Source organism: Schistocerca cancellata, chromosome 5, assembly GCF_023864275.1.
Source record: "Schistocerca cancellata isolate TAMUIC-IGC-003103 chromosome 5, iqSchCanc2.1, whole genome shotgun sequence".
Lineage (NCBI taxonomy): Eukaryota > Metazoa > Arthropoda > Insecta > Orthoptera > Acrididae > Schistocerca > Schistocerca cancellata.
The window spans coordinates 837,450,644-837,478,293 of NC_064630.1; the positions used below are offsets into that span (position 1 = coordinate 837,450,644).

General features: G+C 38.8%; 1 protein-coding gene and 1 long non-coding RNA gene across 7 annotated transcripts in view; one reads left to right on the forward strand and one right to left on the reverse strand.

Moving 5' to 3' along the window:
• LOC126187518 (neurexin-1a) overlaps nucleotides 1-27,650 on the forward strand; it is a 2,258,738-nt gene that overhangs the window by 2,204,702 nt on the left and 26,386 nt on the right. For 2 of the 6 annotated variants that reach the window (XM_049928653.1, XM_049928655.1), the window contains exon 24: nucleotides 1-2,191. The exons of 3 other annotated variants lie outside the window; for them this stretch is intronic. In XM_049928653.1, the coding sequence (XP_049784610.1) occupies nucleotides 1-368 (368 nt within the window). In that variant the 3' untranslated portion in view covers nucleotides 369-2,191. Of the gene's footprint in view, nucleotides 2,193-27,650 lie in introns of those variants that run through there. One more of the 6 variants, XM_049928654.1, reaches the window with a different exon arrangement.
• Nucleotides 1,539-27,554, reverse strand: LOC126187519 (uncharacterized). Its single transcript, XR_007537751.1, has 3 exons — nucleotides 26,874-27,554; nucleotides 21,046-21,215; nucleotides 1,539-2,281 (listed from the first exon to the last, which is right to left on the reverse strand). It is a non-coding gene; the product is annotated as an uncharacterized LOC126187519 (long non-coding RNA).

Consider the following 27,650-nt stretch of genomic DNA (forward strand, 5'->3'; position numbering starts at 1 on the left):
AAACGCCGGCAGCAAACGACGTGGACAACCTGACAGGCAGCACGTCCAGCCCTGATCCCCACTCAAAGCCCCAACCTGATGCAGGATCAGCCATCTCTCGAGCTGCTGAGAATACGATGGTCATCATTGCGTCGATTGTTGGTTTGCTCGTCTTGCTCTGTCTGCTGCTGCTGCTCATCCTCAGAATTAAGGGACACAACAGGCACTCAGATGGAAAATATGTGGTCAGGCAAAGTGACAGTTTCCACAAATCCACAGGACCCAATGCTGCTCTTCTGGCAGCAGCAGAAGTAGGAGAGCAGTATCCAGAAAGTGTTATTAACATAAAAGACAAGGACAAAGATGGGTTTAAGGAGTGGTACGTCTGAAAATGTAACAGAGTGCCTCGATTTGTAACCTACATGAAAATGTCTTCCAAAGACGAATGTTTTTGAAGTGAATAATATTTCAAACTTCATTTTAGAATCAATTTGCTATTACATGCTGTGGCAACATACGCTGCAGTCCACAAACAATATAAATGGTGCTACAAGATATGAACTGTGATGACAAGACATATATTTTGCATTAATCAGATAAAATAATAAGTTATCATTTATACTTTGTATTTGCAAAGCATGAAGATGAAATGTTGCTTATTCATTGTTATATTACATAATAAATAGCTTCTATAATGAACTGTTAGTGCACAAACTGTATAAGAATTAAACACATATATAAACAGCTAAAGCAATATGAAACTGAGCTTACTGATTCGAGGGTGGTTGCCAGATCTTATCACAACAAACACCTTTCTCACAAATATCACTAAATCCACTATATCATATGTGTTTCTGCAACTGCATGCAACAAAACATTTAACATCAGTACTGTTGTTTTAAATTTAAATACAAAGATTTATTTCACACAAAGTATAAGTTTCAGGAATTGCTTACAAATAACAATGTCTCCTTTGTTCGAATTACACATGACATGTATTACAGTCACTAAAAATTATTTTATAACTGTCAATACTGACAGTTAAAAACAATACAGTGTTGATATGCTAAATACAGCTGCAATTTGTGTGTTACATATAAACTCATGAAAGGGTTATAATATTTCCTTCCATCCAAGAACACACTGAAAATTGAGTGTCAGCAGCATAAAAACCTGTGATGTCTGCATGCATTTTTAAGACAAAGAGGAGTACAGAGAATATCACAATACTGAGTGCATGGTCTCTAACAATGCTTGTATTTTCAAACAAACATTTTTAAAAGAATTAATTGAACCAAGAAGAAAAGAGAAACTACAATATTAGAAATACCTTATCGAGTAGTAATCATATTCAAACTGCACATTTAAGATTTTTTATAATAGTTACATCAAAAGGAAAGTGCATATTGATTATATGGAGAATTATTTTATCCTAATACTTTTTTTTTTGTATTTTATGTCATTACATCTGATAGAGCACACTTTCATTGTGCACTAATATCACCACTAATTACTATAAATCTGTACAAGACACTTTTGCAAAATATTTTAATAGTAACTTGAGAGAGACTGTGCATACCTTCTGCATGTACATAAATAACATATGGATGTTGCACAAAGAATGTTTAACTGACATCAGGTTCTCATGTGCTTCCAGTGTTACTTGATTAAACCCAAAGTTATTTAGTTTAGTACCATACTACCTTTGTACAAATGTAACAATCTGAAAGTGAATGAAAACTCAAATTGTGTAAAGCACTGCACTGCATGTGGTAAATATTATGTCACTATCCCTTGCACCATTAAGCATGTGCATGGAATTTGTTCCCAAACTGTTTATTTGTATAGTAAATTGTGGCAGTACTGTAAAGCAATGGTACTTTTGAGTCTTTGTGTTGTTTCCTAATATATCACACATTTATATCTTGCATTTCAACACCAACTGAAAATAGTGGTGATGGTACAAAAGACAAATTGTGTTCAGAATAGCAATACAAACAATTAATTAATTAATGAAGCCTGTTATTACCATCACTACAATGCAGTTAAGTAATACTGCAACACACTTTTTTATAAAATGTTCCTTACCAAACCAAAAAAATCCACACAGCTTGCAGATATAGATGTGAAATACAAATGTATTCTTGTTAGTTAGTGCTTTTCTATTAGTAATTTTTTGTGTCTCAGTTCAAGTAACACAATAAATTTCAAGGTGTTATATGTCACAATCCTGGACATTCAACTTTCTTTCTTTCTTTTTTTCAAATCCTTCTTCCTTCTGTAAGTTGAGTCTCCAACATCTCTGAAAAAGACATTTTTCCAGTAATAACTTTAATTTAAACAGCTACTCTACAGTGAATACAGGTAAAATACAGTGTTTGTATAATGTTCTACACAGTTATCTTGAATCTTGTTTGCCAATTAGGAAAAACACACAACACCTAATGCCATGAGTCCGTTTAATTCTAATGCCAGCAGTATCTTGGTTCAAATAAGAAAATTTAAAAAAATATTCATAAAATTCAACACAGTTTGATAAACACAATAAAAATGAAACTATCATACCTGCACTATCAGCAGGCAGAACAGTGACACTTCCTTTCAATGAAATATTCAACACAAAGATATTTCCGAATATACCATGGCTTCATTATTATTTGACGTATATTACTGAAGGTGTGCAAAAAATGACAAAATAAATGTTTTTCTGAAATGTATGTGGCAGCTATAACGTTTGTTTCACTATTGCACACAAAAGAGAGATGGCAAAAAGGTTTCAAAAGATAAGAGTGTTAATTCATGTTACGACTATAAAGCCACTAGACATACCTGTAACACTGTTGCCTAAAATAATGCAGAGGATGCTTAGAAACGAAAGTGTGCATTTGCAGTGCTGAATGTCATGGCTAATGAGCTGGGGTTCTTCTCCGTGATTGTTTTTAAAAAAGTAATAATTGCTGTTCAATAATGAAATAGAATTATTATTCAGAAAATAGTATGACAGGAATGAATCATAAAAAAGAATGAGGTTTCCACTTTCCAACTGCTTCTGAAGTGATGGTAATTATTCTGTCTGAATAGCCTTAATAATTGTGTGATAAATACCTATTGCATTGTGCAATTACATGTGTGTCTGATAACCTTAAGAAAATGCCTTATTTGCAGAGTATTTCTCACCAGTGATTTACTTAAGTACTTTCAATTTCAGTTTCTTTCACTCTGAAGAAAACACTAGTGCCAGTTTTTCTTAGAATATTTGAAAATAATATAGAATTAGTTCAGAAAAAATAAGTTTACATTGAGTAAAAAACAAATGTGTTACCTTTTCCATTAGAAACAAGCTCTACTTATTATCATTAGTGATCTCATAAATACCTTCTCCCTTAGAAACAATATCAGTACTTTCTCCAATCTCCGGAATGTAATGCACTGAGATCTGCTAAATTCTACAATTATGGTGAAGTATGTAGTCGTTAGAGGTGGTGCACAAGTTCAAAGTTATCATAAACAGGGAAGGCATTCAGCCATGCCATTTTTCGGAAGTTCCCATACGCTATTTAGAAAAACCATGGAAAACCTAAATCTGAATGGTCAGATAAGTATTTAAGCCCAATGCATGCCCAGCACCATGCCAAGGTGCCAACTTAATTGGTTGCTGTGGGAGGAAGCCTTGTTCACAATCCAGCTTCCAGGAAATGACTCCTGACAAAACTGACTGATTCTCTGGGTCCTGATTTGTATTGCAGTCACAAGGATCACCAGCAAGTGTGCCTTCTTTGGGCCCCTCACACAATGACATTCACTGTATGAAGTGCTTTACTAAGTGCAGCGACTGAAAAAATGTGCAGCTCATTCCTGTTCTCATGAAGAGTCATCAAACAGATGCTTACTATTACAGCCCTATATCACTGATGGTAGTCTGATGCAAAATCTTTTAACACATTGTATACATGCATGTTATGACCTTTCTGCAGACTGAGAATCTCCAATGTAGGAATCAACAAGGATTCTGCAAACAATGACCATGTGAAAACCAGCTCACTCAGTTCGTCCACGAGACCTTGAAAGCAGTAGATACTGGCACCTGTGAGGGTTTGTGCCATGTTCCTTGACTTTCAGGAAGAGGTGACACTGTTCTACACTTGTCGCCTAACAAATAAAATATGTACATACATGTGATTTCTCAGGTTCTTTTCGTCATGATTGATTAATAGTGAGCTTCTAGGTGTTCAGACAAGTTGTTGTTTCCATTTTCTGCACAATATTTTGATGACCCCCCCCCCCCCCCCCATGAACCATGGATCTTGCCGTTGGTGGGGAGGCTTCCGTGCATCAGCGATACAGATAGCCGTACCGTAGGTGCAACCACAACGGAGGGGTATCTGTTGAGATACCAGACAAATGTGTGGTTCCTGAAGAGGGGCAGCAGTCTTTTCAGTAGTTGCAAGTGCAACAGTCTGGATGATTGACTGATCTGGCCTTGTAACACTAACCAAAACGGCCTTGCTGTGCTGGTACTGCGAACGGCTGAAAGCAAGGGAAAACTACGGCCGTAATTTTTTCCCGATGGCATACAGCTTTACTGTATGGTTAAATGATGATGGCGTCCTCTTGGGTAAAATATTCCGGAGGTAAAATAGTCCCCCATTCAGATCTGCAGGCGGGGACTACTCAAGAGGTTGTCATTATCAGGAGAAAGAAAACTGGTGTTCTACAGATCGGAGCGTAGAATGTCAGATCCCTTAAACGGGCAGGTAGGTTAGAAAATTTAAAAAGGGAAATGGATAGGTTAAAGTTAGATATAGTGGGAATTAGTGAAGTTTGGTGGCAGGAGGAACAAGTCTTCTGGTCAGGTGACTACAGGGTTATAAACACAAAATCAAATAGGGGTAATGCAGGAGTAGGTTTAATAATGAACAGGAAAATAGGAATGCGGGTAAGCTACTACAAACAGCATAGTGAATGCATTATTGTGGCCAAGATAGATGCGAAGCCCACACCTACTACAGTAGTACAAGTTTATAAGCCAACTAGCTCTGCAGATGATGAAGAAATTGAAGAAATGTATGATGAAATAAGAGAAATTATTCAGATTGTGAAGGGAGATGAAAATTTAATAGTCATGGGTGACTGGAATTCGGCAGTAGGAAAAGGGAGAGAAGGAAACGTAGTAGGTGAATATGGATTGGGGGTAAGAAATGAAAGAGGAAGCCGCCTGGTAGAATTTTGCACAGAGCACAACTTAATCATAGCTAACACTTGGTTCAAGAATCATGAAAGAAGGTTGTATACATGGAAGAAGCCTGGAGATACTGACAGGTTTCAGATAGATTATATAATGGTAAGAAAGAGATTTAGGAACCAGGTTTTAAATTGTAAGACATTTCCAGGGGCAGATGTGGATTCTGACCACAATCTATTGGTTATGACTAGTAGATTAAAACTGAAGAAACTGCAAAAAGGTGGAAATTTAAGGAGATGGGACCTGGGTAAACTGACTAAACCAGAGGTTGTACAGAGTTTCAGGGAGAGCAGAAGGGAACAATTGACAGGAATGGGGGAAAGAAACACAGTATAAGAAGAATGGGTGGCTTTGAGGGATGAAGTAGTGAAGGCAGTAGAGGATCAAGTATGTAAAAGGATGAGGACTAGTAGAAATCCTTGGGTGACAGAAGAAATATTGAATTTAATTGATGAAAGGAGACAATATAAAAATGCAGTAAATGAAGCAGGCAAAAAGGAATACAAACATCTCAAAAATAAGATTGACAGGAAGTGCAAAATGGCTAAGCAGGGATGGCTAGAGGTCAAATGTAAGGATGTAGAGGCTTATCTCACCAGGGGTAAGATAGATATTGCCTACAGGAAAACTAAAGAGACCTATGGAGAAAAGAGAACCACTTTTATGAATGTCAAGAGCTCAGATGGAAACCCAGTTCTAAGCAATGAAGGGAAAGCAGAAACGTGGAAGGAGTATATAGAGGGTCTATACAAGGGCGATGTACTTGAGGACAATATTATGGAAATGGAAGAGGATGTAGATGAAGATAAAATGGGAGATATAATACTGCATGAAGAGTTTGACAGAGCACTGATAAACCTAAGTCGAAACAAGACCCCAGGAGTAGACAGCATTCCATTAGAACTAATGACAGCCCTGGGAGAGCCAGTCCAGATGAAACTCTATGATCGGGTTACCAAGACATATGAAACAGGTGAAATACCCTCAGACTTCAAGAAGAATATAATAATTCCAATCCCAAAGAAAGCAGGTGTTGACAGATGTGAAAATTACCGAACAATCAGTTTAATAAGTCACAGCTGCAAAATACTAACGCGAATTCTTTACAGACGAATGGAAAAACTAGTAGAAGCCGACCTTGGGGAAGATCAGTTTGGATTCCGTAGAAATACTGGAACATGTGAGGCAATACTGACCTTACGAGTTATCTTAGAAGCTAGATTAAGGAAAGGCAAACCTACGTTTCTAGCATTTGTAGACTTAGAGAAAGCTTTTGACAATGTTGACTGCAATACTCTCTTTCAAATTCTGAAGGTGGCAGGAGTCAGATACAGGGAGCGAAAGGCTATTTACAATTTGTACAGAAACCAGATGGCAGTTATAAGAGTCCAGGGGCATCTAAGGGAAGCAGTGGTTGGGAAGGGAGTGAGACAGGGTTGTAGCCTCTCCCCGATGCTATTCAATCTGTATATTGAGCAAGCAGTAAAGGAAACAAAAGAAAAATTCGGAGTAGGAATTAAAATCTATGGAGAAGAAATAAAAACTTTGAGGTTCGCCGATGACATTGTAATTCTGTCAGAGACAGCAAAGGACTTGGAAGAGCAGTTGAATGGAATGGATAGTGTCTTGAAAGGAGGGTATAAGATGAACATCAACAAAAGCAAAACGAGGATAATGGAATGTAGTCGAATTAAGTCGAGTGATGCTGAGGGAATTAGATTAGGACATGAGACACTTAAAGTAGTAAAGGAATTTTGCTATTTGGGGAGCAAAATAACTGATGGTGGTCGAAGTAGAGAGGTTATAAAATGTAGACTGGCAATGGCAAGAAAAGCGTTTCTGAAGAAGAGAAATTTGTTAACATCGAGTAGAGGTTTAAGTGTCAGGAAGTCGTTTCTGAAAGTATTTGTATGGAGTGTAGCCATGTATGGAAGTGAAACATGGACGATAAATAGTTTCGATAAGAAGGAAACTCTTGAATTGTGGTGCTACAGAAGAATGCTGAAGATTAGATGGGTAGATCACATAACTAATGAGGAAGTATTGAATAGAATTGGGGAGAAGAGAAGTTTGTGGCACAACTTGACTAAAAGAAGGGATTGGTTGGTAGGACATGTGTTGAGGCATCAAGGGATCACCAATTTAGTATTGGAGGGCTGCGTGGAGGGTATAAATCGTAGAGGGAGACCAAGAGATGATTACACTAAGCAGATTCAGAAGGATGTAGGTTGCAGTAGGTACTGGGAGATGAAGAAGCTTGCACAGGATAGAGTAGCATGGAGAGCTGCATCAAACCAGTCTCAGGACTGAAGACAACAACAACAACAACATTTTGATGACCAAACCAGATTATACAGATTGTTGCATCAGTTGTTTGAATGAATTGAAGAGTTCCTAGTGAACATAACACAGCAAGTCATTCACAATGGTGACAAGTCATCAGACATAAAAGTAACTTTGAGCATACCTTAAGCAGGTGTTACAGTCTTTTCCAGTCACATACATTAAATATGTAGGAGCATGCATAAGGAGTGATTTAAAGCTGAACAATTGCAGAAATGTAGGAGTATGCATAAAGAGTGATTTAAAGCTAAACAACTGCGGAAAAATGATCTCAGGAAATACAACAGGCAGCCAGAGCAAAATTCATTTATTTGAATTTGAATTATTTGGGTTGAATAATGTCAATATAGATCACGTTTTCATCTGTTACACAGGTTTGCAGACTATACAAACAGCTGCTCATCCTTACCACAGCCTTTAGATAGAAAATAATGATAAAAGTTGCTCCTCTGATCTAGGTAATTATGAGGGGAATTTTAAAAGTCCGTGCAAAAATAAAAACTACTTACGTGTTTGGCATAAACCTCTTTTATTTTTTGACATAGTCTCCTTTTAGACTTATACACTTTGTCCAACGCTGTTCTAATTTGTTGATCCCTTCCAAATAATAGGAATTTTCCAAGTCTGCAAAATAGCTATTAGTTGCTGCAGTCACCTCCTCGTTTGAATAAAATCTTTGTCACACCAGCCATTTCTTCAAATTGGAGAGGAAGTAGAAGTCTGAGGGAGCCAAGTCTGGAGAATAGGGGGATATGAAACGAGTTGGAATCCTATTTCCATTAATTTTGCGATCACAACTGCTGAGGTGTGTGTGCTGGTGCATTGTCGTGATGAAAAAGGACTTTTTTGCAGTCCAATGACCAAATGGTCCAATAACAATGAATAATATGCACCTGTAATAGTTTTATCCTTTTCCAGATAGTTGATGAGGATTATCCCTTGCAAATCCCAAAAGACAGTCGCCATAACCTTTCCGGCCAAAAGGAATGGTCTTCACCTTTTTTGGTGCAGATTCTCCCTTGGTAATCTGTTGTTTGGTCTCAGAAGTATAGTAATGTATTCATGTTTCATCCAGAGTGACGAAACAGCACTTAAAGTCCTGCAGATTCTTCCTGAACAGCTGCAAACCTTCCTTGCAACACTTCACATGATACCGTTTTTGGTCAAGCATGAGCAATTGTGGAACCCATCTTGCTGATAGCTTTCTCATGTCCAAATGTTTATGCAAAATATTATGTACCCATTCATTTGAGATGCCCACAGCACTAGCAATCTCACACACCTTAACTCCTCTGTCATCCATCATCATATCATGGATTTTATCAATGATTTTTGGAGTCATAACCTCCACAGGGCGTCCAGAACATTCAAGATCACTTGTGCCCACATGGCCACTCCCAAAATTTTGAAACCACTTATGAACTGTTCTTATCGAAGGTGCAGAGTCACTGTAATATTTATCAAGCTTCTCTTTAGTCTCCTGAGGTGTTTTGCCTTTCATAATGTAATGTTTAATCACCACACAAAATTATTTTCCGTCCATTTTTTGACAATCACTCGACTTCCTTGATTCACATGAATGCCAAACACAAAGAAATAGACCAATATGCCTAAAACTTGGTGTGTGTTCTCTCCAAAGATGTTACTAACTAAACATGACCTCGGTACATGGCGGTGGTGCCATCTCTCGGACTTAGCATGGACTTTTCAAACTCCCCTCATATATTACTAAATTTCCTGCAAAACAGGAACACACACCCACACCCAAATTTATATATGAAAAAACTACAAAGACTGAAACTTGTCTAGCTTGAAGGTGGAAACCAGATGGCACTATGGTTGGCCCGCTAGATGGCGCTGCCATGGGTCAAATGGATGTCAACTGTGTTTTTTTTTTTCAATAGGAACCCCCATTTTTTATTACATATTCATGTAGTACATAAAGAAATATGAATAGTTGGACCACTTTTTTCGCTTTGTGATAGATGGCACTGTAATAGTCACAAACATATGGCTCACAATTTTAGATGAACAGTTGGTAACAGGTAGGTTTTTTAAATTAAAATACAGAACATAGGTATGTTTGAACATTTTATTTCAGTTGTTCCAATGTGATACATGTACCCAATGTGATACATGTACCTTTGTGTTACAGCGTGATTACCTGTAAATACCACATTAATGCAACAAATGCTCAAACTGATGTCCATAAACCTCAATGCATTTGGTAATACATGTAACAACATTCCTCTCAACAGCAAGTAGTTTGCCTTCCACAATATCTGCACATGCATTGACAATGCGCTGACACGCATGATGTCAGGCATTGACGATGGATCATGATAGCAAATATCTTTTAACTTTCCCCACAGAAATAAATCCAGGGACGTCAGATCTGGTGAACGTGTGGGCCATGGTATGGGGCTTCGATGACCAATCCACCTGTCATGAAATATGCTATTCAATACCGCTTCAACTGCATGTGAGCTATGTGCCGGACATCCATCATGTTGGAAGTACATTTCCATTCTGTCGTGAAGTGAAACATCTTGTAGTAACATTGGTAGAACATTATTTAGGAAATCAGCATACATTGTACCATTTAGATTGCCATCGATAAAATGGGGGCCAATTATACTTCCTCCCATAATGCCGCACCATACATTAACCCGTCTAGGTCGTTGATGTTCCACTTGTCACAGCCATCGTGGATTTTCCGTTGCCCAATAGTGCATATTATGTCAGTTTACATCACCACTGTTGGTGAATGATGCTTCATCACTAAATAGAACACATGCAAAAAATCTGTCATCGTCCTGTAATTTCTCTTGTGCCCAGTGGCAGAACTGTCCCAGTGGCAGAACTGTACACGATGTTCAAAGTCGTCGCCATGCAATTCCTGGCGCATAGAAATATGGTATGGATGCAATTGATGTTGATGTAGCATTCTCAACACCGTCATTTTTGAGATTTCGGATTCCCGCACAATTTGTCTGCTACTGATGTGCAGATTTGCCGTGGCAGCAGCTAAAACACCTACTTGGGCAGCATCATTTGTTGCAGGTCATGGTTGATGTTTCACATGTGGCTGAACACTTCCTGTTTCCTTAAATAATGTAACTATCCGGCGAACGGTCTGGACACTTGGACGATGTCATCCAGGATACTGAGTAGCATACATAGCACACGCCCGTTGGGCATTTTGATCACAATAGCCACACATCAACACGATGTTGACCTTTCCCGCAGTTGGTAAACGGTCCATATTAACACGGGTAATGTATCACGAAGTAAATACTGTCCACACTGGGGGAATGTTACGTGATACCACATACTTATACGTTTGTGACTATTACAGCAACGTCTATCACAAAGCGAAAAAGTGGTCCAACTAAAACATTCATATTTCTTTACATACTACACAAATATGTAATAAAAAAGGGTGGTTTGTATTTAAGAAAATACAGTTGATATCCATTTGACCTATGGCAGCACCATCTAGAGGGGCCAACCATAGCGACATCTGGTTTCCCCCTTCAAGCTAGATGAGTTTAATTCTTTGTAGTTTTTTCGTTTGATGCTTATTTTGTGAGATATTTGGCCCGGTCACTATCAATAGACCACACTGTATATATTTTGAAAGAACAGTTTTTTTTTTATAATGTAAGAGTTTGTTGTGGTTCATGGTGTGGGTTCCTGTAGTCATGTCCTAGTTCATGAACCACGGGCAACATATGAGTGGCCAAGTAAGTGGTCCCGACAGTCGGGATACCAGTTACTTTGGAATAAGGCTGGGCATCTCGGACACATTCTGAGTCGTTGTCACCTTTGTGCTCATACGGCAAAGACTACCAAATCCACCGGTTAGTCCCTCAGCCGTTAGGGTTAAAACTCAATGGGACTCGGAGCAAGTAAGGCTAGCAACCTGCTTCCCTGGCACTTTAAATATGATGCTGGCAACAATCAGAGCAAAATGCCTCGGACCTTTGGAGGTGACGGAGTCCCACCTCTAACTGACAAACCAGGGACGCCTAAGATACGACTTGGCAAACAAATGGTAATGAGATGGGGAGCTATTAATATCAGTGGGGGCTACTCTGGGAAGAAGGTAGAGCTGGCAGAGGCTGCAAGTAAGATGGGGCTGGACGTTTTAGCTGTTAGGGACATTCGGGTAAGGGGTGAGAAAGAAGAGGAAGTGGGAGAATACAAGGTCTACCTATCAGGAGTCAAAGCAGGAATAGCACAATGGGGTGTAGGGCTTTACATCAGGAAAGAAATGGAACCCAGCGTAGTTGCAATAAGGTATGTAAACGAACAACTGATGTGGATAGATTTGACAGTGTCTAGCAAGAAAATTAGGATTGTGTCAGTATATTCGCATTGTGAAGGGACAGATCAAGATAAGACGTATAGTTTTTATGAGGCACTCAGTGATGTAGTCGTTAGAGTAAAGGACAAGGACAGTGTTCTGCTCATGGGTGATGTTAACGACAGGATTGGAAATCAAACAGAAGGGTACGAAAAGGTTGTGGGTATATTTGGAGAGGATATGGAGGCCAACAGGAAACAACTCTTGGATTTCTGGGCCAGTATGGGCTTAGTAATCACAAACTCCTTTTTTAAACATAAGAACATTCACCGGTATACTTGGGAAAGCAGGGGAACCAGATCTGTCATTGACTATATAATAACAGATCAGGAATTCAGGAAGGCTGTGAGGGACACACGTGTATTCAGGGAATTCTTTGATGACACTGATCATTATTTGATCTGCAGTGAAATTGGGATTGTGAGGCCGAAAGTGCAAGAGGTCAGGTCCGTATGTAGGAGGATAAGAGTGGAGAAACTTCAGGATAAGGAAATCAGGCACAAGTACATAACAGCAATCTCAGAAAGGTACCAGTTAGTTGAATGTAGTTAATTACAGTCATTGGAAAAGGAATGGACAAGGCACAGAAACACAGTACTAGAAGTGGCTAAAGAATGTCTTGGAACAGTAGTGTGTAAAAGTAGGATGAAGCAAACAGCTTGGTGGAATGACACAGTCAAGGCAGCCTGTAAAAGGAAAAAGAAGGCGTATCAAAAATGGCTACATACTAGAACTCAGGTAGACAGAGAAAGTTATGCTGAAGAAAGAAACAAAGCCAAACAGATAATTGCAGCATGCAAGAAGAAATCTCGGGAAGACTTTGGAAACATGTTGGAGACATTGGGTCAAGCTGCTGGAAAACCATTCTGGAGTGTAATTAGCAGTCTTCGAAAGGGAGGTAAGAAGGAAATGACAAGTATTTTGGACAGGTCAGGAAAACTGCTGGTGAATCCTGTGGATGCCTTGGGCAGATGGAGGGAATATTTTGAAGAGTTGCTCAATGTAGGTGAAAATACAATCAATAATGTTTCAGATTTCGAGGTAGAATGGGATAGGAATGATGATGGAAATAGGATCACATTTGAGGAAGTGGAGAAAATGGTCAATAGATTGCAGTGCAATAAAGCAGCTGGGATGGATGAAATTAAGTCGGAACTCATCAAATACAGTGGAATGTCAGGTCTTAAATGGCTACACAGGATAATTGAAATGGCATGGGAGTCGGGAAAGGTTCCATCAGACTGGACAAAAGCAGTAATCACACCAATCTTTAAACATGGAAACAGAAAAGATTGTAACAACTACAGAGGTATCTCTTTAATCAGCGTTGTGGGTAAAATCTTCTCAGGTATTGCTGAAAGGAAAGTGTGAGTATTACTTGAGGACCAATTGGATGAAAATCAGTGTGGGTTTAGGCCTCTTAGAGGTTGTCAGGACCAGATCTTTAGCTTACAGCAAATAATGGAGAAGTGTTATGAGTGGAACAGGGAATTGTATCTATGCTTTATAGATCTAGAAAAGGCATATGACCGGGTTCCTAGGAGGAAGTTATTGTCTGTTCTACAAGATTATGGAATAGGAGGCAAACTTTTGCAAGCAATTAAAGGTCTTTACATGGATAGTCAAGCAGCAGGTAGAGTTGATGGTAAATTGAGTTCATGGTGCAGAGTAGTTTCAGGGGTAAGACAAGGCTGCAACCCGTCTCCACTGTTGTTCATATTATTTATGGATCATATGTTGAAAACAATAGACTGGCTGGGTGAGATTAAGATATGTGAACACAAAATAAGCAGTCTTCCATATGCGGATGACATAGTTGTGATGGCAGATTCAATTGAAAGTTTGTAAAGTAATATTTCAGAGCTAGATCAGAAATGTAAGGACTATGGTATGAAGATTAGCATCTCCAAAATGAAAGTAATGTCAGTGGGAAAGAAATATAAATGGACTGAGTGCCAAATAGGAGGAACAAAGTTAGAACAGGTGGATGATTTCAAGAACTTACGATGCATATTCTCACAGGATGGCAACATAGTGAAAGAACTGGAAGCGAGGTGTAGCAAAGCTAATGCAGTGAGCGCTCAGCTACGATCTACTCTCTTCTGCAAGAAGGAAGTAAGTACCAAGACTAAGTTATCTGTGCACTGTTCAATCTTTCGACCAATGTATGGGAGCGAAAGCTGGGTGGATTCAGGTTACCTTATCAACAAGGTTGAGGTTACGGATATGAAAGTAGCTAGGATGATTGCAGGTACTAGTAGATGGGAACAATAGCAGGAGGGTGTCCACAATGCGGAAATCAAAGAAAAACTGGGAATGAACTCTATAGATGTAGCAGTCAGGGCGAACAGGCTTAGATGGTGGGGTCATGTTACACGCATGGGAGAAGCAAGGTTACCCAAGAGACTCGTGAGTTCAGCAGTAGAGGGTAGGAGGAGTCGGGGCAGACCAAGGAGAAGTTACCTGGATTCGGTTAAGAATGATTTTGAAGTAATAGGTTTAACATCAGAAGAGGCACTGAATAGGGGATCATGGAGGAATTTTATAAGGGGGGCTATGCTCCAGACTGAACGCTGAAAGGCATAATCAGTCTTAAATGATGATGATGATGATGATGATGATGATAAGAGTTTGTTGTGTAGGAGTGACAGATCATCTCGTGAGTATCACCCAATAGTGACGTGCAGTAAATAACATATGCTCAGTCCAGTCACTTCAGTTAACCTCTTCATGCTTACTATATACAGGGTGACAATTGTTGAACTATATGAAATAAAATCATCATAACTTCTGAACAGTTTGCATTAGGACATTCAAACTGCATGATTGGCCATAGGGCACGATAGGAACTAGTATTCGCTGTATGCTATGGTTAAGCGACAAAATCCACTTTTAATTGGATGGGTTCATCAATAAGCAAAATTGGCAAGAAGTCTCTTCACCCTCAACACGTGACTGTGTGGTATGCAATGTCGAGTCATGGAATAATTGATGTGACGTTCCTTGATGGCATGTTGACTACCAAACTGTAAGTGAAGGTTTTGGAAGACGATTTCATCCGCATTATCCATGGAGGAGGAGTTTGGGGTTCACATTCTGGCTCTGGTGTACCCAGAGACCACTGGCCTGGGCCTCGATTTGCCACCATATTCTTCTGATATGAATACATGTGACTAATTTTTGTGGGGATATATTAAAGACCAGGTGTAAAATAATGCCAACATCATTGCTGAACTGAAAACAGCCATTCAGGAGGACATCGACCGCATCATTGTTCCTACACTTCAGCAGGTCAAGCAGAATTTCGCTATTTATTTGTGCCACATCATTGCCACTTATGGCAGGCACATCAAAGATGTCACAAACTAAATCCAAATATCTGTAGTGACGTCAACATGAATAAAGTGTGTGCTCGCCGTAATTTGTAGCTAATTTACATTTTTTTTTTTTTCCATATAGTTCACTTATTGTTACCCTGTAAATTCATTGTGGGGAAAAAATCTGCTGGAGGTTACTCTAAATAGTGCTTAGATGCCATCTAATTTTTATGACATTTTAAATTTTACTCTTTAACCAAATTTTGAGTACCTGCCAAATTTGACACATTGGGAAATAAGGGAAACTGGTCTGCTTTTAAGTAAATCCATGTTAGACAATAGGGAAAATAGCACTAAATTTAAAAGGAAGAGGTTAAAATTAACAGTGCACTTTTTTGAACTGGCAATTCATTTATCATAATATATCACAAAAAGTTATGAGTAGATATATGGGTGTTTTACAAATGGAAATCCACAAAGCAGTTCTTTCCCTTATTGAGACACAAGTGGATTTTGCATTTCTTGCACATAACAGATGATTTATGCTTGCAGAAGAGATGCTTGCATCTCTCTCTAGTTTCAACAAGAACTGGTGAATGTCCAACAGTATGTCTGCTAACATCTGGTACAGGGATATCGACAGGCCTTCCTCTTTTTAATGGGTCAGCTGCTAAGTTGCAAAGAGACTCAAGAGAAGTCAACAATTGACAATAGCTATGTTGATGAAGTGAAAGAAAAGTCTCAAATGAAACTTCATAGAGCTTAGAGTGATTTGGTAATAGCTGATGAGAACATCTAGGTCTACTGGCCCCAAGAATTTGTTGTAAGTTGTAACTGTTTTAGGGAAAGTGAAATTAATCTTTTAATGAACTTTCTGGTCAAAATGTTGTACAGTGTTGAGAGCGAGGGCAGATTCAAAAGCTGATGCAAGAGATATTCGTCTGAAAACCAACCATTTTACAGCCCCAATACTTACTTCATCAATTGTTGTTTCTTTTTCCTGACAGAAACCACACCCTTTCTTTTTCTTCTCTTCATCGGACGAAAACTGTAACCCCAGGAACTGTCTTAGTTGAATGGTTCCTAGGGACTGAAAATTAAAATTTGATAGTCACTAACAAAGCTAGTAATGTGTACCAATTGTCAAAGTAAACTAAGAGTTGTTTCCATTGTGAGGTAAATGTTCTATCAATTGTAAAGCAACATTAGAGGTAACTCCAGTGAATTAGGCCCTTGTTGTCGCAAAGGACGAACAATTTATATCCCCACTTCTGGAGTTTCATTGGATTGCACTGCTTTAGTGAAGATGAACCTTTGAAGAGCACAATCTGACCGTCAACATACAGCATCGATTCTTCAATAGGAATTTCTTTAAACTTATTTTGAGGCTATCTCTATTGGGGTCATACTGTGGAGGGATGTGATCATTGTTAATTAAGTGTATATCAGACTTCAATTCCTTCAATTGTCATGTGACATAAAATTTGCTACCTTTTCTATTCAGGTGTTACCATTCTGGTACTTCCTACTCCTAGGTATATCATAAATACTCATAGAGATATGTATGTTTATTTATTTATTTATTTAGTCCTTCAAATCCTATATGTATAGAATATATACAAGGATATTGGACATGGTTAGGTATTTACAAGATAAAATACAGTTTGTATTGCAATCCTAAGGACTAGATATTGAAGTAATTTAACACAGATTCATAAATACAACAAACATTACAGGCAACATACAAATTAGAATATTAATAATGCATCTTTATTTTTGTTGTTTGGCTTTTATATATTCTGTCAGGCTGTAAAAGCAATGATCAATTAAATATGCCTTTACTTCAGCCTTAAAACTACAGAGTTAACCTATTGATTTAATATGTTTAGGTAGATTATTGAAAATCTTTATCCAGTATGTAGTGTGCCTTTTTGGCACAATGATGTTCTCACCCGTTTCACATGAAGGTCAGATTTTTGCCTTGTATTGTGTGCATCTCCCCCCATGAACCATGGACCTTGCCGTTGGTGGGGAGGCTTGCGTGCCTCAGCGATACAGATAGCCGTACCGTAGGTACAACCACAACGGAGGGGTATCTGTTGAGAGGCCAGACAAACGTGTGGTTCCTGAAGAGGGGCAGCAGCCTTTTCAGTAGTTGCAAAGGCAACAGTCTGGATGATTGACTGATCTGGGCTTGTAACAATAACCAAAACGGCCTTGCTGTGCTGGTACTGCGAACGGCTGAAAGCAAGGGGAAACTACGGCCGTAATTTTTCCCGAGGGCATGCACCTTTACTGTATGATTAAATGATGATGGCGTCCTCTTGGGTAAAATATTCCGGAGGTAAAATAGTCCCCCATTCGGATCTCCGGGCAGGGACTACTCAAGAGGATGTCGTTATCAGCAGAAAGAAAACTGGCGTTCTACGGATCGGAGCGTGGAATGTCAGATCCCTTAATCGGGCAGGTAGGTTAGGAAATTTAAAAAGGGAAATGGATAGGTTAAAGTTAGATATAGTGGGAATTAGTGAAGTTCGGTGGCAGGAGGAACAAGACTTCTGGTCAGGTGACTACAGGGTTATAAACACAAAGTCAAATAGGGGTAATGCAGGAGTAGGTTTAATAATGAATAGGAAAATAGGAATGCGGGTAAGCTACTACAAACAGCATAGTGAACGCATTATTGTGGCCAAGATAGATACGAAGCCCACACCTACTACAGTAGTACAAGTTTATATGACCACAATGTATTGGTTATGACCTGTAGATTAAAACTGAAGAAACTGCAAAAAGGTGGGAACTTAAGGAGATGGGACCTGGATAAACTGAAAGAACCAGAGGTTGTACAGAGTTTCAGGGAGAGCATAAGGGAAAAATTGACAGGAATGGGGGAAAGAAATACAGTAGAAGAAGAATGGTTAGCTTTGAGGGAGGAAGTAGTGAAGGCAGCAGAGGATCAGGTAGGTAAAAAGACGAGGGCTAGTAGAAGTCCTTGGGTAACAGAAGAAATATTGAATTTAATTGATGAAATGAGAAAATATAAAAATGCAGTAAATGAAGCAGGCAAAAAGGAATACAAACGTCTCAAAAATGAGATCGACAGGAAGTGCAAAATGGCTAAGCAGGGATGGCTAGAGGACAAATGTAAGGATGTAGAGGCGTATCTCACTAGGGGTAACATAGATACTGCCTACAGGAACATTAAAGAGACTTTTGGAGATAAGAGAACCACTTGTCTGAACATCGAGAGCTCAGATGGAAACCCAGTTCTAAGCAAAGAAGGGAAAGCAGAAAGGTGGAAGGAGTATATAGAAGGTCTATACAAGGGCGATGTACTTGAGGACAATATTATGGAAATGGAAGAGGATGTAGATGAAGATGAAATGGGAGATACGATACTGCGTGAAGAGTTTGACAGAGCACTGAAAGCCCTGAGTCGAAACAAGGCCCCCAGAGTAGACAACATTCCATTGGAACTACTGACGGCCTTGGGAGAACCAATCCTGACAAAACTCTACCATCTGGTGAGCAAGATGTATGAGACAGGTGAAATACCCTCAGACTTCAAGAAGAATATAATAATTCCAATCCCAAAGAAAGCAGGTGTTGACAGATGTGAAAATTACCGAACAATCAGTTTAATAAGCCACAGCTGCAAAATACTAACACGAATTCTTTACAGACGAATGGAAAAACTAGTAGAAGCCGACCTCGGGGAAGATCAGTTTGGATTCCGTAGAAATACTGGAACACGTGAGGCAATACTGACCTTACGACTTATCTTAGAAGAAAGATTAAGGAAAGGCAAACCTACGTTTCTAGCATTTGTAGACTTAGAGAAATCTTTTGACAATGTTGACTGGAATACTCTCTTTCAAATTCTAAAGGTGGCAGGGGTAAAATACAGGGAGCGAAAGGCTATTTACAATTTGTACAGAAACCAGATGGCAGTTATAAGAGTCGAGGGACATGAAAGGGAAGCAGTGGTTGGGAAGGGAGTAAGACAGGGTTGTAGCCTCTCCCCGATGTTATTCAATCTGTATATTGAGCAAGCAGTAAAGGAAACAAAAGAAAAATTCGGGGTAGGTATTAAAATCCATGGAGAAGAAATAAAAACTTTGAGGTTCGCCGATGACATTGTAATTCTGTCAGAGACAGCAAAGAACTTGGAGGAGCAGTTGAATGGAATGGATGGTGTCTTGAAGGCAGGCTATAAGATGAACATCAACAAAAGCAAAACGAGGATAATGGAATGTAGTCGAATTAAGTCGGGTGATGTTGAGGGTATTAGATTAGGAAATGAGACACTTAAAGCAGTAAAGGAGTCTTGCTATTTGGGGAGCAAAATAACTGATGATGGTCGAAGTAGAGAGGATATAAAATGTAGACTGGCTATGGCAAGGAAAGCGTTTCTGAAGAAGATAAATTTGTTAACATCGAGTAGAGGTTTAAGTGTCAGGAAGTCGTTTCTGAAAGTATTTGTATGGAGTGTAGCCATGTGTGGAAGTGAAACATGGACGATAAATATTTTGGACAAGAAGAGAATAGAAGCTTTCGAAATGTGGTGCTACAGAAGAATGCTGAAGATTAGATGGGTAGATCACATAACTAATGAGGAAGTATTGAATAGGATTGGGGAGAAGAGAAGTTTGTGGCACAACTTGACCAGAAGAAGGGATCGGTTGGTAAGCCATGTTCTGAGGCATCAAGGGATCACCAATTTAGTATTGGAGGGCAGCGTGGAGGGTAAAAATCATAGGGGGAGACCAAGAGATGAATACACTAACCAGATTCAGAAGGATGTAGGTTGCAGTCGGTACTGGGAGATGAAGAAGCTTGCACAGGATAGAGTGGCGTGGAGAGCTGCATCAGGCCAGTCTCAGGACTGAAGACCACAACAACAACAACATTGTGTGCATGTATATCTTCATTTTTTAATAAGATATCTGGGTGTCTATCGATATATTGTTTGATGAAAACTGATGTTTCATAGATAAAAATGCAAGGAAGAGGAAGAACTGACAGTTTTTTGAATATGGGTCTGCACCATTTCGTATTGTTTACCCCTTCAATAATTCTTAGTATTCTCTTTTGCATCCTGAAAAGTTTAATATTTGTTGCTGTACTGCCCCAGAAGATTATGCCATATTTAATTACAGAATGCACATAGGAGTAGTATACATTTAACAGGCTGGCTTTGCTGCAACAAGTTTTTAAGATCCGTATCATGTAACAGGTTTTGCTTAGTTTTCTTTGCAAATATTCAATATGTACCACCCATTTTGTGTTGTTCTGGATAGCGGAGTCTTTTAGTTTTTCTTCTGTTTTACCACTAATAAGGAAGCTTGTATCTGCAAATTGGAGGATAGTTTGGCAATACTTGTTGTACATAAGATCATTGACATAGAGGAGAAACAGAATGGGTCCTAATACTGATCCTTGAGGGATACCATATTTCACATTTTCATATCCTGAATAGTAGTAGCTGATTTTGTTATGGTCAGTATATTGCACTTCAACCACCTGTTTGCGACCACATAGGGATGTCTTGAGCCACTCATTGGATATACCTCTGATACACTGCTCTACTTCCTTCTCTGAGGTATTCAAAGGCTTGTTTGGATTGGATATACCTCTGATACACTGCTCTACTTCCTTCTCTGAGGTATTCAAAGGCTTGTTTGGATTCTTTTGGATACTGTACAACAATGACTGTGTGACAATTAGTTATAAGGTCCTTATAAAAAAAAAATTTTTTAAATAACTAATTCGAGACAGAATTACATGATCATTACCTAAATCTTATGTTGATGATGAAGGTTTCTCATTATTATTGGAATTCACTTCAAGCTAATGGGTGGTTTTACTTTGATGATCTTCTTTTCTGTGGCTGGAGTTGTAGATTTTGTAGGGCCACTATCTTCATCTTCATCTGTGTCATCAGTGGGACTTGCTTCATTGTTCTCTGAAACAAAACAAACTCACTGTTATCTTGTTTCATTTAAACATCACAGCTTTACACTGAATACAAAATTGGTGTCTCAGAATGTTTCCTCTCAACTGATCCCTTCTTTTGGTCAAGTTGCACCACAAATCTCCTGTCTCCCCCAATTCTATTCAGTACTTCCTCATTAGTTATGTGATAGCTATCTAACTTTCAGCATTCTTCTATAGCCCTACATTTCAAAAGCTTCTATTATATTTGTATATAAACTGTTTATCATCCCTGTTTCACTCCTACACATAGCTACACTCCAGACAAATACTTTCAGAAAGGACTTCCTAACACTTAAATCTATATTCAATGTTAACAGATTGCTCTTCTTCAGAAATGCTTTTCTAGGCATTGCCAGTCTACATTTTATATCCTCTCTACTTCAGCCATCATCAGTTATTTTCCTGTCCAAATAGAAAAACTCATCTACTACTTCAAGTATCTCTTTTCCTTAATTGATTCCCTTAGCATCACCTATTTAATTTGACTACATTCCATTATCCTTGCTTTGATTTTCTTGCTGTTCATTTTATATCCTCTTTTCAAAACACTGTTCATTACATTCAACTGTTCTTCCACATCCTTTGCTATGTCTGTCAGAATTACAATGCCATTGAAAAACCTCAAAGTTTTTATTTCTTCTCCGTGAATTCTCCAAATTTTTCTTTGGTTTCCTTTATTGCTTGTTCAATGTGAGATTGAGTAACACCAGGGATAGACTGCACCCTGTTTCACTCCCTTCTCAACCATTGCTTCCCTTTCATGCCCCTCGACTCTTATTACTGCTGTCTGGTTCCCGTACAAGTTGTAAATAGCCTTTCACTCCCTGTATTTTACCCCAGTTACCTTCAGAACTTCAAAGAAAGTATTCCAGTCAATACTGTCAAAAGCTTTCTCTAAATCTACAACTGTTATAAATGTAAGTTTGCCTTTCCTTAACCTATCTTCTAAGATAAGTCCTAGGGTCAGTATTGCCTCATGTGTTCCTATATTTCTCTGGAATGCAAACTGATCTTCCCTGAGGTCTGCTTCTACCAGTATTTCCATCCTTCTGTAAGGAAATCGCGTTAGCATTTTGCAAACGTGATTTATTAAACTGACAGTATGGTAATTTTCACATCTGTCACCAACTGCTTTCTTTGGAATTGGAATTATCACATTCTTTCTGAAGTCAGAGAATATTTCCCCCGTCTCATACATCTTGCACACCAGATGGAGGAGTTTAGTCAAGGCTGGCTCTCCCAAGGCTATCAGTAGTTCCAATTGAATGTCACCTACTCCTGGGGCCTCGTGTCGACTTAAATTTTTCAGAGCTTTGTCAAGTTCTTCATCTACATCCACTTCCCTTTCTATAACATTGCTTTCAAGTTCATTTCCCTCATTTAGACCCCCTATATACTACAAACAATCCCGTAAGAGGAACATCCGCAACTGAGCGTTATACCAGAGGTTGAAAATACCACTACAGTCGTAAGGTTCTTTTGTTTAACACACAACCAGTTTCAGGCTCTTATATGCCCATCTTCACATATCATACCAAAAAGAGCAAGATGAGGGATAATATTTACATGCTGCAATACAAATAAAACATGGAATCCATAAATTTAAAAACTACCAGTTGGGCGAGATGCTGTGAAACCTAAGTCAATGCCAAAGTGACACCACACAGTACTACAGAAGACTGCCTGGGTAAAGAAATATGCAAAGAATTTGAGGACACTTACTGTGACCCCAAGTGCCGTGGTGGACGAGTACAAGATACAGTGTGCTATCAACAAGTTCGGCAATGAAACTTTTCCCTTTACACGAGTGGCATGCAAATTTTTAAGTTAATGGGGATATATATGTGGTGACATGGGACAAACACCACAGTCATCAGTTAAAAGAACATACACACGGACCACTCCTTTTTACGAGCATCTCGCTATTGGCCAAAAAGGGAGAGCAGAGAAATCTTATGTTCCACACTGTCAGAAACTATTATACCAATTAATAGCTAGCAGCAATAGCACTAATAGGACACATTAAAAGCATCTGCCATGATCTGTCTGGCATTTTGAATGAGCAATCCTGCTGAATACCTTTTCTTTTTTGAAGCAGTGTCCAGCCTCACTTCCCACACTTTCTGGTTTTTGATTATTGTATGCCACACATGTATATTTCTTAACTGGATCAGTGTTTCTCACTGCTCTGTTTTACCAGTTTGCTTCCTCATTTGTATCCACTACTCCATGCTCTGTGCTTGTTGGTAGCATGCCACATCTTGTACTTGTCCACCACAGTGCTCAGGCTCACAGCACCAAGTGTAAGTGTCCTGATATTCATTGCATATATCTTTACCCAGGTAGTCTTTTGTAGTACTGTCTCGTGTCATTTTGGCATTCACGTACATTTCGCAGCAACTAGCCCGACTGTCAGTTTTGAAATTTATGGATTTTTTTGTTTTATTTTTGATGTGTATTGCTCCCATCTCTTGCTACTTTCAGTACGGCACCTGACGATAGTCGTATAAGAGCCCAAATTTGGTTGTGTGTTAAATAAAAGAACCTCACAACTGTAGCAGTACTTTCAACCTCTGTCCCCTATATACTACTTCCACCTTTCAACTTTCCCTTCTTTGCTTATGACTGGTTTATCATATGAGCTCTTGATACTCATACAGCTGCTTCTTTTTTCCCCAAAAGCCTCTTTAATTTTCCTGACTACTATATAACATATAGCCCTAGTCACTTTGTCTTTGGTAATATTAGGTAGAAAATTATTATAATTTTATTGTTAATTGCCAATGATTGTAGTTTAATTTAGGTAAGTAACATTTTAGGAAAAAAGAGAAGAATTCAGTTATCACCATATAAGGCTATCTTGTTCCTTCTTTCACAGTCAGGTGTGTAATCTGGATCCTCATCCAACTCATTCACCAAACTAACTTCATCCTCATTACGAGGTACAAACGATGTTGCAACAGCACATGTTAATCTCAGATGATGTACTTGCTCACTGTCTGTAGTTCACTACACTGCTGCCAGGTAACAGCAAAATATGGTAGATAGTTAAAAACTGTTCCAGATGTGGCACAATGGGCTAATAAGTTCTAACATTAAAATTTAGCATTAAATACATGCATTAATTGGGTATGTGCCAAATATGGTGCACTGGACAGTAAGGGATTAATTATTCCCTCTACTATATTACTGTGTGACTGCAACAGAAAATGTTTGCACATTTGCCAAGGTCATAATGACTATAATATCCATTGTGATCACATTTCAACAGAGCAATGATCACAGAATGTCAGAGGGTGTAATATGGGAAAAAGCCTTTTGAATCATAAAATAAGAAAACACCCAGAAGTAGTTGTGAAAAATATATACTACTGGGAAGTTGACAGAATCATATGAAATTGTGGACAAAATTCATATGCAAAAGAAATATGGATAAGTTGAAGAAATGAGGTGTACAGACAAATTGGAAGTCTTGCTATGATGATCTGCACAATACATAATTTTCCTATGGACAAAGATCATATTTACTATCTTGTATCCGAACTGAAATTCTCACAAAATTTCTCCTTCTCTAATGTAAAAAAAAAAAAAAAAAGAAAGGGTTGTAGATTGAATGTTTTCCTTTTGATCAAGTGGCTGTTGAGTGATATTTTTGCAACAATGGCTTGTCTATCCAGTGCTATATGCAACCAGGCTGACCCACATATTCTGTGGTATACATAACAATTATTGTATTGTATTACAGTTTGTTTCACTCTTTCTTTCATATTGCCATAGCAAGGGCTGAATCCAAGATTATATAGTTCATAGCTCCTGCTATGTCATGTGTGTAGATGCAGGAGGAGCTGGCCACAGTTTGTGTACAGCCGAAGATGCTATTTGGCACTGGTCAGCCATCTTTTGGCTGCTGCCTCAGGGTTTAGTGGTAGCAGAGGAACTGGTGCATTACATGGAACATCTCAAGTGTTGCCCTTTTCACCCACAGGCTTGGCTGCTGAGGCGTCTTCCAGTGTACTTGACATGGAGGAACCGTGCTCACCACAGAGTGAGCAGCAGTTTGTGATGCATTAGCATTGCTTTTTCAGCAGGATCAAACCAGACACTGTGAGGGGTGGGGTGGCGGGGGGGGGGGGGGGGGGGGGTGGTTTTCGCTGTCAGAAGCTCCAATATTAGGTGCGTTATGTTGATCGTGGACCTCGTCTCAGGAGAGTAGCCTGTGGCTATCGAGGGTGCAAGGTGTACTTATTGTCAAGTTGTGGCCCATATTGGTACCACTGAAGTCTTTTGCTTGGGTTCTGAGGTGGAATGGTGAAGATTGCTGGCCTTGCTCTTGGAATACAAGCAGAGCTTAAAATTTGCAGCACCATAGCCAGAATTGATTGTAGCCTTTTTTTTGGAGATGAGTGGAGGGCCTTTACCTGAGGCTCCATCAATTTTGTGATGGTATTGGCTGAACATTTTTGGACCTGCATTATTGTGTAGAAAATTATTGGATTCCACTTAATAGGTCAGGGATGCACTGCAAAGAAGAAACAGGTTCTCAGCTAGCAGACTTCTTACGGAGTGCACTTTTCTTTCTGACGAATGATCGCCAGTCGACTTTGAATGACAGAATTCTAAGAATAAATTGTTTAAGTATTTGTGATAAAGTCTCTGAAATTCCCACATTGCAGGAAAGCTCTCATGCTCAGGATAGAGATCTGGATGAAACCTGCAAGTGGAAAACTCCAAAAAATTTAATGAGATAGGGTACATATATCAAAAAGACAGGTCATATATCATGCCATAGGAGTGGTAGTCTTCATTGCAGTTGACGAAAATATTGTTTCTATCAAGGTTGAAATTGAGTTTGAGGAGTTATCTGGACATGACTAACTGATGTAGGTGAACCCGAGTTAATCATCGGATGTTTTTACTGGCCACATAATTCCACCGTAACAGTTATAGAATCATTCAAAGAAAGTCTACACTCAGTAGTATGGAAGTACCCCAGTCTTGCAGTATTAGTTGCAAGCAACTCTAACCTACTTAGTATAGAGTAGGACGTCTATGGATTCATCTCTGGTGACATAGACAGATAGTCTTGTGAAGTCGTTTTGTACACATTTTCCGAAAATTGTCTTGAGCAGGTAATTCAACAGCCCATACAGAATAGAAAAATTGTTAGCTACAAATAGGCCTGACCTTACAGACAATGTTACTGTAGAGACAGGTATTAGCCATTGTGATATTGTAGTGACAATGGTAACTAAAATTAATAAATCCATCAAGAAGGTTAGGAGAGTTTTTATGCTGGAAATAATAGATAAGCAGGTGTTAGCATCCCACTTAGACACTGAATGCACATAATTTAGTTCCATTATGTTGGACATAGAGCAATTATGGGGAAAGTTTAAACTAACTGTAAATTGCACACTGGATAAGTATGATGTACCAAAAGTATGGAAACGTCCCATTGTAGTTTAATAATATAATTCAGAAAATACTGAGGAAACTGTGTGTTTGTCACTGAGTTTGTGAGATAGGGGGTGGATGCAGAAATGTTAACAGGAAAACATTAGTAGACATTTGTGTATCTGTAAAAAGATAGATGAATGAAACATATAACTTCTACTGTCATACTTACTGAAAGATCTTGTGAAGACGCCGAAAAAATCATTAGGTGAGTAGAAGCCTCCTATTAAGTCATTTCTTGACCAGTCTGGTGTGGCAACAGAAGGCAGCAAAAGGAAAGCTCAGTTTTTAAACTCCATGTTTAAAAACCACTCACATGTGAGGATCATACAGACATACCATCATTTGATCGTTGCTCAGAATTCTGTATGGAGGATATATAAATAGGAAACCCTGAAATTGAGAAGCAAATGAAAGAGTTGAAAAGTTATTAGGTCGGGATAGATTCCCAACATGTTTTACAGAGAGATCTCTGTGGCATTGACCCATTACTTGCCAACATTTATCACAAATTTCTTGCCCAGCTCAAAGTCCCAAGTGAATGGAAGAAAGCGCAAGTGAATCTTTTTTAAAAGAAGGGCAAAAGAATGTACCCGCAAAATTACAGGCCAATATCTATAACCTCAGTTTGCTGCAGAGTTCTTGGGTATGTCCAAAGATTGAATATAATAAATTTCCTTGAGACAATAAAGCTTGTGTCCACAAATCAGCATGGATTTAGAAAACATTGGTTGTGCAAAATTTGTGCTTACCCTATTCTCACAGGTTATCGTGCAAACTGTGAATGAAGGGCAAAAAGCAGATTCCATATTCCTAGAGATTTTCAGAAAGTGTTTGTTGCAATGCCACCTGCACATCATTAATGAAGATCTTAGCATATGTTTCCAGAGTGAAATTTTCACTATGCAGCAGAGTGTGTGCTGATATGAAACTTCCTGGTAGATTAAAA